The sequence below is a fragment of the Taeniopygia guttata genome, chromosome 1 (genome assembly GCF_048771995.1).
Source record: "Taeniopygia guttata chromosome 1, bTaeGut7.mat, whole genome shotgun sequence".
Lineage (NCBI taxonomy): Eukaryota > Metazoa > Chordata > Aves > Passeriformes > Estrildidae > Taeniopygia > Taeniopygia guttata.
The window spans coordinates 107,879,860-107,898,486 of NC_133024.1; the positions used below are offsets into that span (position 1 = coordinate 107,879,860).

Genomic DNA, 18,627 nt, shown 5'->3' on the forward strand with positions numbered 1-18,627 from the left:
CAGGTCATGGAGCAGGGACATAGCGTTCCCACTGCTAAATGGAAAGGTCACCCAGGGATGGATTGTCTTGAGGCAGTTTCATAAACCTCTCCTTCCTGAGGAACCTCTTCCTCTCAGCGTGTGTTTCCAGCCTCCCCAGAGCCCTCAAAAGCTGGTGTCAGCACAGCCTTGCACCTTTTTTTGGATTAGCTCAGCTGAAAGCCATGGGAGCCCATGGGACAGTGCACACGAGGGCTTTCCAGGGTGTACCTGGTAGGTGACCAGCCCTGAGGCAGTCAGATGTTTCCATGATACTCTGTCTTGAATTAAATATTCTATGCCAGGTCATGTTAATTAACATTCCATCTGTCATAACACAGCAGGGTAGTGAGCTGAGGTGGGGGGAGGATAAACACTTTCCTATTCACTACCTGCTGTTAATTAGAAGAGAAATTAAATAATTTTTTTTTAAGGCTGCACTCTTTTTAAGGGTTGGTGAATCAGTGCTTTGTGATAATTTTGCTGCTTTGGGTGAATCTAAGGTCTCAACTACAGCCAAGATTATTCCAGAACTTTAGTCAATGAGCTTAGTGCATATTCTCATCTTAATTACAGCCTGACAGTAGCCATGCTACATGCAGCTCAGGACAAATGCACATTCAGGAGTCTCAGGGTTGGAGGTTTTTTCAGTCATCATCTCAGATGTCTCCCTTTGAAATCTCACTTGCCCTATTTCCTCTCAGAGAAAAGTTTTGCTGGGAAGTTTGATAAAACTCCTTTGGTGTTTTTAGAGCTGTAGCACTTTGAAATGTGTCTAAACTTTCTTTTAAAGAACTTTTTCTCTTTTTTTTTTCCCTTTTTCTTTCTCAGCTCAAACACACCCCACAATTGCTTGGCCTTGTTGTGTACCTGTTTGAGGTAGGTTAACTAACATAATAAAAATATTGATGAGTTGGCATCTCCTTCTATTTTTCTTTAATGCAGCAAAATCCCATTTTCTCTCCTCACATCATGTGTGTAGGAGTCACCACAGAGTTTGTTATTTTATCTTACTTTATAGATAAGCATTTTGTACACACCATGGCAAGGAACAATGTAACAGGTCTGGTAACAGAGGTGGCTGTGCCCCAGGTGTGTGTGCCACCACAGCCACGAGTGTCACTGTGATCCTGCCTCCTGCAGGCTCCTCACATCCAGCTAACCAGGCACAGCCAGCCCGGGGCTGCTGCAGCTACCTGCTGTCCTCTTTGGCAGGGCTGCTTTTGTCGTTTTATCCAGCCAGCTTTGCTGCTACATCTGTACTCCACGTGGAAGCCTTTGGCAGTACAGAACAGTGGTATTCCCCCACCTACAAACCCCCGGTGCAGACACCGTGTGACAGCTCTGAGAGGACAGCTCTGACACAGAGCTTGGGTCTTTGCTGCTGAGATAATGGGATTTCCAAGATAAGGGGCTTGGGGGGGAGTTTGTTTCTCTTTTGAATATAATGGCTAGAGTTGGCTTTGGTATTGTTTCAGTGAAATACACTTTAGAGCAGAACTTTGTTTTTATCTTGATAAGTTTGTTTGCGAATAAGGAGCCTCTATTATCAGGCCAGGTCTTCTGCAAATAAGTGTCTTAGTGTGGTTTAAAAAGGCCATATATACATAAAAGTTACCATCTGGTTTGTAAACCACAGCCCCGGGATCAGAGGGGGACTTCCCTTCACTTTTGTCAGAGCTCCAAGATGCTTTCCTCTGGACTGGGCCACAGCTCTGAGCTGCAGCACTCTTCGTGTGCTTCACTAGAAATCACTTCACAAGAGATCACATCTCAGTCAGCAAATGTAAGGAGCTCTAAAAAGTAAATCAACATGAGCAAATTGCTTCTGTTGCACAGAGAACACTGGTGTGGCCAACGTCACTGCTACGTACGCAAATTAAATGTTATGTGCATGAAAGGAAGTTCAACCACAGGCAGGAAAAATAAAAGTTCAAAAGGAAATCCATGAGGTAGGCAGAGCAAGGCCCACAGAAGAGGATGGCCAGAGATAGACAGGAGGTGAAGAGCAGGGATGGACCTGTGGGAAGTCCGAGAGCGTGCTGGGTTTAGTCCCTTTCCTTGTAATTGTAATTTCCTCGTGTGACAGAACCCCTGGAGAAGAAGGGAAGTGACAAGACAAATGGCTACATTAATTTTCAAAGGTTTGGGCACTGAGGGATGGAATCCAAATTGGCAGTGCAGGTGCTGTCAAGTAGTATTTCAGTGGGTAGGAGTGCCAGGAGGAATTTTACTCCCTACCAACTCCAACATGAGGTGGACTCACCAGAAAATACTTACCAGGGTGAGACTAAAATCAGAAGTGGACAAACAGGGTCTTCCTTTAGCTGTTCTGCCTCAGGTACCACCCTTTGGATATAAAGAACACAATTGGAAGCTGAAGTCACCATGGAAAGTGTCTTCACCCTCACCTGCCAGTGCAGACAGCATTGGCAGATGGCTCAGGATAGCAAGGCCTCCAATAAGCCCTGGTGTTAAAAATCTTAAATTTTGTGTTACAATGTTCCAAATTTAACAATTGTGTTAAAATTTGACCACAAGGGTTGACGGGAACCTCTCTTGTGTCCCCCTCCTGCCTTTTCTTCCTGGTCTTCAGTTTCATCTCTATCTCTGTGGTGCTGCTCCAACCCTTTCTGATTTTATTTTATCCTCTTTGCACAAAGACTCTTTTCTTTCAGGACTTGTCCCTGTTCCCCGAACTATTTTTACCAGTTTCACCTCAGTCTCTTTCCCCTCTGACTCACTGCTGGGAATCCTCCCCTGGATCATTCCTCCTTTTCTCATCCCCACAGCGTCACTCCTCCTCTGCTAGAGGTCAGAGCAGGAATCATTTCTCGATTCCTAGCTATATTTAAAAAGTGGTATCTTGGAAATCCAGTGTCTGAGGGCAGATTGGTGCCTGCTCTTTCCAAAAGCAGAGCAAACAGGTCTCTGTGGCTCTTGCAGAGTTTAGCCAAGGTGCCATCACTCATGAGGTGTGTACACTGAAAGGGGAGGTGTCCTTACTGTTTCTCTTTGGTCCCCCTGCATTGTCCTTTGGATGTTCAACATCTGCCAGAAAGGACTGGGCACTGGGTGGGAGCTGGGGTGCTTTTGACTCCTTTCTGAGCCCCTGGTCAGAGACCAGCCACCAGCTGCCCCCTGGAGATGGCCACCTTCAAAGGCAAAACTCCATTTCTTCCTGCTGCCTCCCAGCATTGCTCCTGCAGAAAGTTGTTCTCCTCATCCTGTTAATAAATTTTTAAAGGCAATAAATCTTCACTTCTTTTAATAATTAATTTTCATCTGACCAGGTTCCAGGTGGGTGTTTAGGCTCTCACTTTCTCCTGGGCCTTTGTAGCTGGCAAGGAGCCTGTAAACCCCATACTCTGGGCACTCAGAGCCCTGCCCTGAGCCTCCCCAGCTGCCTGGGCTGCTCCTTGGGCTGCCTGGCTCAGGCTGCCCTCAGCAGGGGCGTGCAGGGAAGCTGTGTCTTTAGGAGCAGCATCCCCTCCCAGTGCCATGCCTTTGGGGTTGTGCTCTCCCTCCCCCAGGCCTTAGGTTTGCTCTCCACAGGATGTCGACTGTCCTCCTTGTCTCCTCCCTTCAGTGGGATGGCTTCCTCTGCTCTTGCTGTGATAAGAGTTTGTTTTCTTCTCTGTCATACCCTGGGCTAATACCACTCTCTGCATTTTTCTGCTTTGATACCTGCATTTATGCTCTGATTTCTTTCTCTCTCCTGGGGCCATACTGCTTTTCTTTTCTCACCCAAAGCAGCTCTGCAGTACAGACAGGTATAACTAATAGCACTGGGCTTCATCAATGAAGCAGAGTTCAATTTACCCTCTGCACAGATCGTACAGGCAAGAAACATCAGGCTAAGATTTATGTGGGACTGTTTGTCTAAATGGGCTTCCTACTTCCTTATTTCCATGGAGCGAGGAAGCAGCCAACATCTGCTCTGTGCCTGATACCACTTCCGATTCCACAAGCACAAACTTCTCCCAAGAGACAAGGAGCAAGTAGCTTCCCAAGCTGTGGGGATTTTGGATCAGGGGCTGTGTCTCCAGCAGGGATAGGATGGATAGGTGCAGGCTGTGAGTGTGCTCTGCACCTCCTGGCTGCACACAGCCTGCATGAAATCCTTTGCTTCAGGCAGCCCCAACTCCACTTGCTCTCCAAAGGGAAAGGAGACACCCAGCTTGAAGTTCTCAGAGGGCATGAGGGCAGAGGAGCTCTTATTTTGCTCAGGCATGGTGCATTTCCCATCCTTTCCAGAGAGAAACCTTCTGCTGCCTCTGCTATTGCTGGTGTGAGAGGTGATGCTTCCCTTGCCCAAACTGTGGCACTCTTGTCTCCTGAGGGACAAAGTGCAGTACTGGAGAACAAGCAGCATGTCCAGAGCAAGCTCTCTGCTGCTGGGCACTCCAGGGGTTTGGTGCTGAAGGAAGACTCCAGTGAGCCTCAGACCCACAGAGACTCTTTTACACCCAGCCTTCAACTAGAGAGAAATCCAGTTTTCTACCTGAAAGTTTTGTGGTTGATGCCTTTTGGAATGTGTTCTAAAGCTCTTATGTGTCACATGTGGCCCCCTGCATGGCTGTTTAAGATTCTCAGTATTTACTGTGCAGATACTCCTGCCTTCAGATGGAAGATGTTGAAACTAATGAAAAATAGTCTGATTTTACACTAGACCTGTAACGGTATAATTTGAGGGGAATGTGTTAACTTTTGTTTTATTTAGCTTTGCCAACTTTCAAGTCAGCTCTCAAGCAACCCAGAAGGTTTTAGAAAATGTTTAATCTAACTCAGACAATTTCCTGAACTCCCTAACTGGACCACCCCATTTTCTGAAACACTGCCAAAAGGCCTCAGTTACTCCCAGGCTCCGGCGTGCTGCTCTTTCACAACTCCTTGCTGTCCTCTCACCCCACTCTCCAGCCGTTGTGTGTGCCTTAATATAGCCCAGAAAGAGGAACCTCCCAAACCTCACTGTCAGTGCCTGATGGAGCAAACACTGTCAGCAGGGCTGCGGTGCCTGAAGAACCCCTGCCTCGGTCACTTCCAGGCTGTGCATGGTGTGAGCATGGACACCCAGCCTGCTTGTGTTCATCTGCTGCTCCAGATGTGCCCTGCCCACCCTCCCAGCCCCCCTGCCTGTGGCCTCTGTCCCTAGAGAGCCAAGGGACACTCCCTGTTGGCCCTACAGGGCAGTGGTGCAGCCTCTCCTCACCCTGTTTCACAGCTGGCTTTGCTGTCCTCACTCCTCTGTGCTGTCCTCACCCTGCCTGTGCTTGCCAAAAAGCAGCAGGGGCAGTTCCTCATGGTCACAGGTGAGCATCACCTCTCCTCTCTGCTGCACACTGAGTCTGTGTGCAGACACCTACAGCACACAAGGATGCCAGAGCCCTCAGAGATCCATCCTTCAGAGCTTAAGAATTATCTGTTTTTCCAGCAGAGACAGAGCATAGCACAGTTTTAACAAAGCTGCAGCAGATGGGGGTTTGGTCACTCCCTCACCAAGAGATGCTTGCTGTTTGAGGACTTGTCATCATGTGATAAAAGTGTCCTCCTCAAACTTCGCTTCCTGCTCTTCTCCTGTGCTTCCCTCTGTTGTCCACCCACACTGCTGGCTCCAAATAAGGGCACTGAGCTCCCCAGAGCTCTCCACCACCTACTCATCACCCTGCTTTCCTTCCTGCCCTGCCTACTTGCCCCATCCCCTCCTGGTCACAGAGGAAGTGGGATGACAAGAAAAACTGGCTCAGCATTTCCAGGGATTTCTGGAGGAATTTGCTCTCTGGACCTGGACCTGGACCTGGACCTGGACCTGGACCTGGACCTGGACCTGGACCTGGACCTGGACCTGGACCTGGACCTGACTGACTCATCTTTAGGATTTTTATTGCAAAAGGAATTAGGCACTCACAAATTCAAATGAAATAAAAACATGGGGAGAAGAGGATAAAGACAGCAGTAAGAAAAGTGATTAATGCAGCTTCTAGGGTCTGCAGCCTCTTGCTGGTTGAAACTGCCACAGACCTCACCAGAAGCCACCCGAAGTGCTGGGGCCAGAGCTTGCCTTGCAGCACAGTCCTGCCATGGGATCATCAATCCCAGCCTGTGCAGGAAGCTGGTGGTGTTCCCAGCTCCCCAGGCAGGGCTGAAGAAGGGATGAAAACTCCAGAGTGCAGGGCTTTCCTCCCCTCTCTCACAGGAAACAACTTGGCTGCAGGGGGGACACTGCCAGGAGGGAAGGGTGATTTTGTGGAGGTAAAATATTGCCAAGGGCAGGAGCTTTCCTGGAGGCAGAGCCATCTGGGAATGGCAGAGTTGGGCTCCACAGAACCAGGATGGATGGTTTTCCTTGGGTCTTGTTGGTGAGGTGCATCTCTTAGGAAGTTGAACCTCCTGACTGCACTCACTGGAAGTCTCTGCTCTGATCAAGATGGCACACAGCATTCCACAGCTTCAAGGAGTTATTGCTCAGATATCATTTCCCTACCCTTCACAGAATTATTGCAGCAGGGAGAGGATTAACAGGTATGCAAATCACAGTGGAGGTGGGGGGAGAGCTATGCTAAAAAATTAATAAATGCCACGGTGGTATTGCTGTTCAAGCTCTCCGGTGCCTTTTTAGGAAAACTAATGTGTTTGCAGAGTGACTGCAAGCCTGATGGGAAGAGGGAGCCAAAAGCCAACCTTCCCCCTCCTGGATCCTGCTCTGGGTCAGGTAATAGGATCTCCTGCACAGCTGGGGCTGGGAACAAGCAGCCAGCACCCCTGCACACACACACACACACACACAGACACACACACACACAGAGACTGTGTCCAACTGCAGCGTGCCCCTCCTCAGATGCTCAGGAGGCTGCAATGCTGCCGAGGGGAGGTGGCAAATGATGGCAGGAGCACAGCCAAAGCTGTCTGCTAAGCCAAGAGAGTGAGGAAAGGCACTTGCCAGTGTCTGTCTCTGCTGGGCCCGACTGTGGTCCCTGACACGCTGGGCTGTGCTGGGATCTCCTGTCACCCTGCACAGCCTGCTCCTGCCGTCTGGCTGTCATCTGTCCAGCAGGGCCAGGCAGCAGCCGGGCTGAGCAGGCAGCTGAGTCCCTCCTCCACCCCGGGTACCTCCCCAGTCACCCCATCCCAGCTCCCTGCCCACGGGAGGCAGCACATCTGCACCCCCACCTCACCCACCCCAAGAGAGCACAGAGAGTTGCAGGGGGTGGCTAATGGCAAACCAGAGTGATTTGAATAAGTCCCTTAGTGCCCGATCTCAATTTCTAAATAAGTCTGTTTTAAATTACATTGATTTATGATTCACATATTTTTATTTGATCAGTCTCTGGTGCTGCAAACCTTCAGGCACTTTAGGTGTTTCTAATCTCTCCATCCTGTTGGATGGAGGCACCACTTGCAAAAGGCTTCTTTTTAACCCCTCAATCCACCAGCCACTCAGGCCAGAAGTCCTCTTACTGGGGCTCTTGGTGTGATCATGGCATAGATTATCCAGCTTCTCTGGGGTCTACTGCTGTCACACCAGACACTCAAGGAGAAGCCAGGGTGAAGGTGTTTTGGACACTGGTTGTGACAGTCCACGTCTCTGTGAGTTTACATTTTAACATTTGCACCAGGAAATCAGGTCTCAGTGTCGCGGGGTTAGACAAATACCTGATAAAGAAATAAATCTGTCAAATAAATTCACTTTGTAAAGGACCAAGCCCCGCAGAAGTCTCTGTTGCGTGTTTTAAAAACTGCCTCACGCCTTCACAAACAAACTGCCTGGGATTCTGCATTCCTGTGCACTTGGGAGCCACTGGCAGCAGAAGAGGGACTGTTCTTGGGGCTGTCTTGATGTGATTCAGCACCAGCTGCTGAACAGACCTGCTCTGCTAATCCCCCACATCCTCATCCTCCAGCGCTGGCTGGGTGAGGGATGGGGCTGACTCACCTTGTTCTGCCTCCAAAGCAAAGCTAAGGGCCCATGGAGCACCAAGAGATTCTCCACACAGGTGGAGTGAAAGCAAACACTGAGCAGGAAAGGCTTTAACATTGTCAGAAACTTGGTGGGGTGTTTGAAGCTCTGGCAAGTCAAAGGTGGGCTGAGCGTGAGGCTGTGTTTTTGGGGTGATCTGCAGCTGTAGAAATAAGCCTGGGCAAGGATTTTCTGGATTCCCCCAGGCTGCACTGCCTGTGCCACATCTGCTGTGCTCACAAGACAGCCTGGGAGTGCCTGGGCGGCCGTGGGCTCCTTCCCAGCCGGCAGCTCTTGTTTACTATTAAATAACCTTGAAGTCAGAGACGCTGCTTTGTGTCCACAGAGCCGTGTGCTGGTCTGAGCCGCTGCTTTCCCGGGAATAACACACCCTCCCTCCCTTCTGCAGTGCCTCCCAGCACACCGGGCTGCTGCTTCCCCCTCCCAGGGCCCGACTCCAGACTTCCAAAGCACCTTTCTGCTGCGGAATATTTGCATCTCTTTGTTGATTTTGCTAATCAAGCTCACTCCTGAGCCTTTGAAAACAGCAGCACTCAAAGGCACTCCATCTCTTTGGGCATGGCAACCATTTCAGCAGGGGTAACTCCCTGGGGACCAGGCAGGTTTGGTCACTAGGCTGTTAAGGGCTGTGTTGGGAGCACCAGCTGGTGGATGGGCACAGCATCCCGGTTTCGGAGGCACGGGCTTACCCAGTTCCTGAGCCAAGGTAATGCCACACTGCCACCAAAAGGGCAACACTTCCCTGGCTCTCCCTGACCCCTCACCCTGCTCCCAGACCCAGCCAGCACTGCCTCCTTCCCTTGCAGGGGGATGGGTGGTGTCCCACCCTGTCCCCACCCACCCTCAGTGGCTTCTGGGTCCGTCTCCTGGTTCAGTGAGTGCATCCAGCCCCTGTGGGGACATTCCCCAAGCACTGCCACGTGCTGAGCTGGCCCTGCAGGGAGGTGACTCAAATCCCCAGATGCTCGCAGGTAGAGGAAGCTGAGTTGTGCAGGGCAGCCAGGCAGACACAAAGCCACCCTCATGCCATGGAGCTAGGGGACAGAAGGATGAGCTCACTCTGGAAACCCAACTCCATCCCCTGCTTAATTGCCCATGGGCTGGCCCAATTCAGAAAGAAGAGCCACATTTGTGTAGACTGGCAGGTCACAAAGATGCTTAAAAGTGATATTTACCCAAAGATGTCATGAAGTGGGGACACAAGGTACCCAGCTTCAAACTACTTGTTTCCCTCAGTGCTCTATGCCATCAGTTCCAGCAGCTCAGCAAGGAGCCCAAGCCCAGCCCCGCTGAGTGGTCAGACACCAAATGCCCTCTAAATTCCTGTGGTGGTGGAGGAACTTCTCCTCAACGAGCAGCCACAGACCACGGACAGGACACGTGGCAGTGGCAGCCCAGGTCTCCCCACTGGCAGTGCTGGGCTCTGGTTACCAGCAGCAGTCTGAGAGCAGCCAGGCCAGGCTGTCACAGGAGAGTCCCTTTGGCACATGTTGGCTCCAGCTCTGAATTTGCATACTGTATTTGCCAAGGGTTATTAGTGTTGATCAGCTGTTAAATAATCTGCCCTTTTCATTTCAGGAGGCCTGTCAGGACTTGCCTTCACGTTGGCTTTACTTAAACAGGAGTTTCATGGCATATTTGAAATGGGTTTTCATTAGGTAGTCTTTTCCTTGAAATTTCGACAGCTACACATACTAAACACTGTCTCTGACATCACGAGCATCTGCCACATGTGTTGCCTAACCCTCTACATCCTCAGCGTGTGGAAAAGCCTGCAGCCACAGAGCAGTGGAAATCGGGCTGCAGTCCCACTGGCACTTCTCACTGTGCCAAGGAAAGACCAGAGCCAGGAGATTAAGATTAAAGCAGATCCCACATCAGAAAATGAAATTATCCCCTGTTGGAGAAGGACACTCTGAGCTTGCTATACACAGGTTGTAAAAACAGCCTCACCCTGCTCTGCACCTGCAGGGATAGAGTCTTTGGGGTGAATTATGGCTGCATTTCAGCATCCCTGGTTTTATCTGTGTCTCTTCAGGGCCCTTTGCAATTGGCCAGAAGCAGGAGCTCCAGGGCCTGGGGAGGTTGGGAGCACAGGCCAGTGGTTCAAAGGGGGTGGCTTGTGACTCACAAGGAAACAGCAGGATGGGGTAAGAACCACATTTTGTGGTTCAGCAACACCGTCAAAGGACTCTGGAAAGTCAGGTCAGGAAAAAAACCTCACTTCAGGACTATGGGGAACTGCAATAACCAGCTGGTTTCCTCACGTGTAATTATGCCCACTACCCTACAAATTTTAAAAGAGCCAGAAAGGAATGAAAAATATGGATGCAGCAGTAGGGATCCGAAGAGGGGGTTGCTGTACATACTGGATAGTCTTGAACAGCTCAGTAGAAAAAGTTGTGCTACCTCGAGGGCAAAGTACCTTTGCTGTTACCAGCAAGTGAATTAAAACACCTGCCTGCAGGACAGCCCCACATTCCACATCTCCCATTCCTCCCACCTGCAGGTTTTGAGTGCCTGTTGAATGCCAAGGGCTTTTCACCACGGTTCCTTCAGCACAGGGGAAGAAACCCACGGTGCCAGGGGCGTTTGCTGCCCTCTTCCTCACCAGGGCTGAGCCAAAGCTGGTGTCCAGCTGGTAGGTCCAGGTGGTGGCTGCCTGCTGGCAGGGAGAAGGGGGAGCAGGGAGGTCCCGGCAGAGCTGGCATGGCCACGTTTTCCTCAGCCATGCCCAACAGGACGGGAGGGTGGCAGTGGGCACCACAACGAGCTCAGTGTTCACTTTCTCTCCCACCACTCCTCCAGGGAGAAGAAACAAAAGCGACTGTGAGAACCAACCAATTTGACTGTAACGAACCATAAAACACAGGATCAGCTCTCCACCTCTGGGTCTCCTCACCAGCAGAGTGCCTGGCTGTGCCTTGCTGGTGCTGCCTCTGTTACGGTCATCAGGCAACAAAGCCAGCATTTAGAATTGATTAATTGATTTGTGCATTAAATAGGTATTTGTGTTCAATTATTGGCAGGTTTGTCAGGAGATTACTATTTAAACAATTGTGATATTTTAAATTACACGTTATTTTATAGATGCACATTTACTTTAAAAAAGAGAGCCCCTTGCATCTATTAACATATTAAAAAGAAAATAAAACATTCAGGCTGTTATAATGCACAATGTGGCATTACTCTGGTACTTTCCCTAAGCTAGGGAAATCTTATTTGTTTAATAATAAGTTAACCATGAATATGCAAATCTGCATCCATGCAGTACCTCACTGCTGTCACTATTAATGAGTTGCAAATTAATGTGACAACAAAAGGAAAATCTATTTAGTGACAGATTTGTGGTTCCTACCTGGCTCAAGAGAGCAACCATCTACAGTCAGTCAGTCTGCTGGAGGAAAATGTGCACATGGCGTGGACGGGGCTTTCTTCAGGACTGGCAAACCCGAAACAAGCAATGGCTCCTTCACCCCGAGGGCAGGAGGCAGTGCTGCTCCTAAGGATCCATCACCCTGCATTTGCAGGAAAACAGTCTGTGCACCAAGCCATGGGGGAGCCCACGCAAACCACACTAATGGGTCAAATGCAGAACCAACAAGACTGATGCAGGCAGACATCATGGTGGGATACTTAAAACTTTGTCTTCTTCAGTTCTCTTTGGAGATTTTTGCCCCTGACCACCACTCCAAGTGAAACCTTGATTCCTGTCACCTTCTTCTGCTCCTCCTTCTAGCAGAAATGCACACTGAGAAAAGATCCGTATCCTTACAATTGTGGCATTCAACTCTCCTGCCTCATGTGGTGGTGCCAAAGCCCTCTCCTACCACCACTGGCATCATAATGAAATGAAAATAAGTTCTGCAAAACAACTTTAACAGATAAAATGCTATTTTTCCAGTTGCCTTGCATCTGTGCTAGTATAAAGCAATAATGTGTGCCTTCTCCCTGTGCAAAACTGATGATGCTGAATGCTTACCAGCAGCCCACAGAGCCTGGGAATGGCAGGTGCCTGCACTTACCACTCCCTGATACATTAATGCTCAAATGATGGGTCTCATCTATAGTTTCATTATTTAGCACAGAAATTAAGGGAGGAGTCAGCTTCAAACTCTTTTGATTCATGGAGTGAGCTTGGCTCCTGGGAGTAGTTTTTAAAATAATTTCCATTCTGCTCCTGCTAACTAAAACCATAGAATCATTAAGGCTGGGAAAGACCTCCAAGATCATCAAGACCAAATGTTACCCCAGCACTGGTAAGTCCACCACTGAGCCATGTGCCTGAGCACCACATCTACCCTTCCTCTGACCCTTGCTTGCCACTCTGCATCACTGTCTCTGGCACAAGACTCCAGCTCAGCCACCACAGCAGAGCAGAAGAAATGAGAAGAGTGGCTGGAGGGAGAAATTACCCAAACAGGAAACTCCCAGGGCTGACCCCCCTCTGCAGAACTCTTGGGTAAGGCAGGAAGGCGAAGGAGGGGTTCAATATTTTGGTCCTCAGCAGCACTGCTTATCTCAGGGGAACCCTCCCAGCACTGCCTGTGCTGTGGTTCCCCTCAGCCTCCCTGCCAGGCAGCCAGCCTGGAACAGGGTATTCCCTGGGATTTCCCAGCCAGCAGCAAGTAAAACTTTGACAAAGAAACCTCTTTGAAGAAGCTCATCTGCCTGCTCTAGCTGGAAATAGGGTTTTTCCCTATTGCACCATTGGTTGTCCAACACCTCCACAGGGCAGCACAGACTCCCAGCCGGGCAAATCCAAGTGGTAAGCAGGGGAAATTCAAGGAAACACCTTGGCTTTGTCCCCAGCAGCATCAACACTGCGCTTTCACCTTGCAGAAGGCAAGTAACAGGATCAGCAGGGTTTTACCATCCCCAAAGGCTGCGTTTCCATTTCCTTATGTTTTTATTAACCTGGAGCAAGGCCAGCAGTGTGAAGCAAGCATGTTTGGCCCAAGCAGGATGCACAGGAAAGCACTTTGAAGGAGAACAGTGTGAGATCAGAAAGTGAACTGCTGAACACAGCCCCGAAGCTCTGTGCCCTGCAGGCTCCAGAGAGTCCCAGGGCTGGCCAGTGGTTCACTCCTTTGTCCACACTGGCACACTGCCACCTCTCCTCTCCCAAGGAGAGATGGGCTTGCCCCCCACAAAATCCCACCTGCATCCAGCCTCTCCTGTCACAATCTCTCCCAAACCACCCAGCCCAGGGGCAGCCAAGCCAGGCTCCTGCCTCCTCCTGCTTCTCTGTGCTCCCTCAAGCACCCTCACACAGCCAGGCCCCTTTAAAAAAGTACATCCCAGAGTATAAAAGGGATGTGTTATGTCAAGGGACAGCGCTGGGATCAGGTGTCCCCTGGCATGACCCTATTTTTGGAGCACAGGCGCCTGGGGCAGGCACACACACTGGCATTACAGCGGCATGAGGCTGCTGCTGGATTTGAGCACCAGGCTGGAGCCACATGGAGAAGACCCAACTGTACCCGTGGAGGCAGGGAAAGCTGACTAAGCACAGATGCTCAGGAGCAGGGGCTGGGGATTCTTTGAAGAGGAAGCTGTGACAATCTTTTGTTTGCCCGAGGGGCTCGGGGAGAATTGAGGTGTCCACACACCCCGGGAAGTGGCATGAACTGATTTATACCCAGCTCAAGCCATCCAAGCTTTGCACAACTGATCGGATAAAGATGTCCCTAACAACTGCTTTTAGTGTTCCTTGCCTTTCATTTTCTGTCCCCCTTCTTTCTGGAAAAATCAGGGGGTGCAAGCAGATGGCACTGGAGAGCAGGGGTGTCTGTGTTTCAGTTCCTTGCAATGCAGGAGACTGTTTGAAAGGGAAATCCAGCATGCACACAAAAGCTGTGCAGGAGAGACCATCACCCTCCTTATCCCAAGTCTGGAAAAAGGAGGTCGGCAGACATGTTAGGACTAAAAATTCCCCGTCCTGTGCGGAAATAAGACTTCAACATCCAGCAGCAGACAGCTTTTGGACCCTTCTCTCACCTCCTGGCTCAGCTACAAAACCACCTAACCCACAGGAACAGCCCCACTGTAAAGCCACACGGTATAAATGTTTGGCAAACGACTCACGGGCAGCACACCACGAGAGGCAGCAGCTCTGAGTCTTCCCCTCCAGGGCACCTTCAGAGATGAAGCACAGTTCTCCCTTACCTTCAGCCTCCAGGACAATGCAGAAACTTCTTCCCAGATGCTTTTCCCAGGCTGACCAGGTGCTCTGCTCACGACCCTTTGGGTGGGGTGCTGGCCCCCACTACAAGAGCAGAGAAGTTTGAACACCTCAGTAGCAATTGGCTATCATAAGACATACTACTCCTAATAAAAGTCCCTAATTAAAACTCGTGAGTTTGAGTTCACAGCTAGAATTTCCTTCCACAAGGGGAAGGCAGAGAAAGTCTGCCCAAGCCCAGGGAGCTCAGTCTCTTAGACAGAAGTTCCAGAGCTGCACAGAAGTGACATTCTGGTTCTTGTCCCTTTAAATCCTCCCAAAATGTGCTCATAGGTTTAATGCTCCACATTAAAACCAAAGCATTTCCCCATGTGCTATTAACTCCCGCTCTGCAGACCCCACTGAAAAGATAATTCAGCCAATTGAAATTAAAAGGATGTCAAAGGAGGGAAAATAATGGAACCAATTCACAATTAGGTATTGTGAACACCACTTTTAAACCCTTGTCCCACCAAAAGCACAAACCTGATGTTTTCTTGCAACATGGAATTTAGAAAGCCAACACAGAGTGTACCCCAGATTTCATCAGCTGCTTGCCTGCACCTCTACCAGCCCTGCCCCACTTTGGAAACTACACCCTCCTTTAATGAAGATTAATAAGATGAAGGTCATGTCACAACCAGGTAAAGGAGTTAATGGGAGTCACTTTAGCCTCTTCATTTCTCAAGTTTTATTGCCTTTAAGAAAATTTTTGTAAAATATAAATACAAAGGCAGAAGATTTACTTACAAAGTTAAAACACAGATCTCAAACATAAACACACAATTCAGAAAATTTAGTTTATGTACAGTTTCAAGCAACTTCAACATATGTTAGTTTTTCAATATTTTACAAGGTACAGAAAAAATAGTTCAAAGTCTTCTTTAAATAAAGAGCATAAAATGTTTAAACATATATAAACAATCCGGTTTGATGTGTGAAAACTAAATTTCACAGCTTTTAAATTAGGATATAAAAGTTCTTACAATTAGTTGATGCGTATGGATATGGTTTAATTTATATTACAAACTATTGAATTATATTCAATAGTGCTTACCTGGCCAAAGCAGGTAATTCTGTAAACAAAAAAACCGAAAATAATATCACCAAGTGCCTTACCGAATTCTATCTCCCAAACAAGCCACACGACTTTGATCACATCACCTAGAAAAAGTATGTTCTGTGTAATCAGTGCTTTGCATGAAACAAAGTCAATGTGTGTGGGTGTGTTCTTTAAAAAAAAAAAACGTGTTCCGAGTAATAACAAACTTATCCCAAAGCCTGTGTGCATTTAAAGAAACATTATATAACAATTTCTGTAAAAACTGATTGAAGTTAAAAAAAAATTCTTCCAAAATCCATCCAACTGGAATTCAGATCTCTTATATAAAGGAAAGATATTTTCATATTTAATAGTGTCCTTTCTTTACAGAAACAATTCGTTTGAACACATATACATAAAGAAGTAGCTGTATAGAGCACTGTACATTAAAGGGCTGAAGGTTCACCAGAGGATGTCGAAGGGAGGGTCCTCGTGCGGGTGCAGCCAGTGAAGCTCGGAGCCCAGCAGGGTCTTGAGCTCGCTTGTGAACTCCACCAAGTCCAAGAGCTCTTTGCTCTCTGGGTTAAAAGCTTCAAGGTCCGTAGCACAAGAGAACAACTGGCTGAGGGAAGTCTGTTTGTAAAACTCTGCCTCCGTGATGGTGACGACTTCCAGGTTGGGGAAGTTGCAGCGGAAGATGCGGGATGACATTTTTAGCCTCTTCACCACGTCCGAGAGCAGAAGCCAGTTCCGTGGTCTGGGGAGGCAAAGGAGAAAGAGGCTCCAGTGACTGACATTAAGTCACAGGATTCCTGACTCTTCCCCACATCGCTGTGTGACAAACCCTCCCCGATCCCACCCCACAAACAACACCTCCGAAATCAAGGCTGTTGCCCAAGGGTCGAAAATAACAGATGAGCAGGTGTGTATGTATTTATTCAGAGTACTGCTGCCTGCAGCTTTGGGAAGATCCAGGATGCAGGGGACCTATAAAACCTGGGCTCCACAGTGCCCATGTGGGCCAGCAGCCACCCCAACTCCAACAAATAAAGTTAGCCCACCGAAACCCAACTTTCATTTCATAAATAAGGAGATGGCTCACAGCTACAGCTACAAAATTCAGCACCCCTGACTACCAGAGAGGCCAATATTAAGTAGAAGTCAACAGTAAGTTGATTTTTTGTGTGATAAACAACACAGTTTTAAAATTCAATCTTTATACTTGTCCACTTCATGGAATTAAGTTAGATCCATCACCCATGTAACAAAAACATATTAAACCCACACTCCTAACATGATCAATACTTAAAACTAGCTGCCATCACATCAAAATTGGTGCAAATGGTAAACAACAGTTGCTAACAAATCTAATTTATATCTTGGATATAATAGATAATTCAACTTTCCAGGTCTTTGCTTATTATTAATATCACAGGATCTTCCCTAAGATACTTGTTTGCTCCAATTCAGAGCTTTAAATCACTTTTGCTTCAAAGTTTAGAAAAGCAGTGATGGTGTCGTTCTGTCATCCAGAAAAGCATGTCCACTCAGCAGCAGAACAGAAAAGCTCATGAAATAGAATTAACACCGTACAAACATCATACCCAAATTTAAGTGCTAGAAGCACTTCTATTTTGAGAAGTTATAAACAAGACGCCTGTCTGGGATGAGGAAAGGATTTTGTGTTCAAACTGCTCCGGAATATGGCAGTAAAAACTCAGCCCTGACAAACCAGCCTTTTCCCCTCTCACCTCCTATTAGTTTATTTCCAAAAAAAACAACAGCAGTTACAGTATTGATCTCTCATTTATGTTACATATATACAAAAACCTTTCCCTGCCGACACAAATTGCTACCAGCCCAAGCAGATCATCATAGCGCTTTTTGCCCCAAAATCTGTATTTGTTCTTACCCCTGAGAGAGACACACTTGAATGTTGTAACACGGTAAGGGAGGCTCATCCAAAAATTCAAATTCAAACACATCACTGAAGCCATCTTCATCTTCATCACCTGGGCCGGGAGGATTTGCCAAGACATCAAATCCAGATTCATCTTTTGGATCTAAATAAAATTGAATAAAGGTGCTAAGTCAGCAATAAAAAGATTGTTGCAGGTCTTGCTTTTTTCCCCCCAATAACGTGATCTGCAAACAAAATCAGTTTGCTTCCTTCCTAGCTTCCTCCACCACAAGAACAAAACAGTCCCCAACCCCCACGTGCCCCATGTTTTTAAAGTCTCTGCATACAAAGAAATAAAGGGCAACATTTGCTCACCGCACACAGAGCTGCCATAGAAATCCCAGTACAAACCAGGGTCATCAACACTTCGACCTTGCAGGTCAGTTAAATACTCTGGAGAGGAAAAAACAACAACAAAAACATACTGATGAGAACAAAAAGCTGGCAAGTCAGGAGGCGCGTCACAGAGACTCAACACCTTCCATCAAAAAATCCCACACCGAACTCCTGGCACACGTGCTACAAACAACAGCACATATACACCATTCCCCCACATCAAATAATGACCCACCACATCAAATAAACACTTAAGGTCTAACAGGGACAGGCCAAACATTAAGCTTCAGCTACTGAGGGCAGTATCTTATTTTTGTGAAGACAGGGTGTACCACATTTTTTGGCCTTCACAATTATTCTGGACACCAGCTTGAGGGTGAAACTGTGGCCCAAAACAAAGAGATGAAAAAGGTTTTTCCACACAGGTATGTTCAGAAGATGTAGTTCTTTTCTACAGATATAATTTGGGAGATTTACAAGCTGAATTGGTAAAAATTACTGGGATCCAGGATGCTAGAAGTCAAAGATACTGTGCTTTACTGGAGTTCTGAAACATCAGTGTGCCTTCTATACTGCACCATTTAAACAGGTAAACAGGTGAGTACTTAAACTCATGGACTATGAGCACTGCAAACATGCTCAGAGGTAAGTAATTAGGGAATGCGTCTTAATCCAAATTTAAGAGGAAAAAGAACCCTAAAACCATGTTACAACATGGATATGTTTAAAGACAAGAGCCTTTAATGTATTTTTACAGTATTTCAGATGTAAAAACAAGGCAAAAGAACTGGCAAAACCAAAAATAGTCTAAGACAAAAAGCAAGACCATGGGAAAACACGAGTATGCTTAACAAACAGCTATTTGAATTGGCAAGTTTCTTATTTTCATTTCAAGCAGAAAACGGAAGGCACCGAAACAGCCCTCTGACCTCTTACCCACCCATCAAATCTGACAGTGGAATAATCCTTATGACTTATTGAGAGTTTCAATTAGAAGGAGCCCCCAAGCATGGCTGTGCTTCCCACCTGCAACCTCTGTGTTTTTGCAGGCAAAGAGGGAGCTACTGCAG

At 47.8% G+C, this 18,627-nt stretch overlaps 1 protein-coding gene across 9 annotated transcripts in view; it reads right to left on the reverse strand.

Annotated features, from left to right (window-relative positions):
- Positions 1-14,886: 14,886 nt before the first annotated feature.
- BCOR (BCL6 corepressor) overlaps positions 14,887-18,627 on the reverse strand; it is an 82,190-nt gene continuing 78,449 nt past the window's right edge. For all 9 annotated transcript variants that reach the window (XM_012569506.5, XM_030282726.4, XM_072935067.1 and 6 more), the window contains 3 exons: positions 17,537-17,614; positions 17,174-17,324; positions 14,887-16,018 (listed from right to left, as the gene is read on the reverse strand). In XM_012569506.5, coding sequence (XP_012424960.5) covers positions 15,724-16,018; positions 17,174-17,324; positions 17,537-17,614 — 524 coding nt within the window. In that variant the 3' untranslated portion in view covers positions 14,887-15,723. The remainder of the gene's footprint in view (positions 16,019-17,173; positions 17,325-17,536; positions 17,615-18,627) is intronic.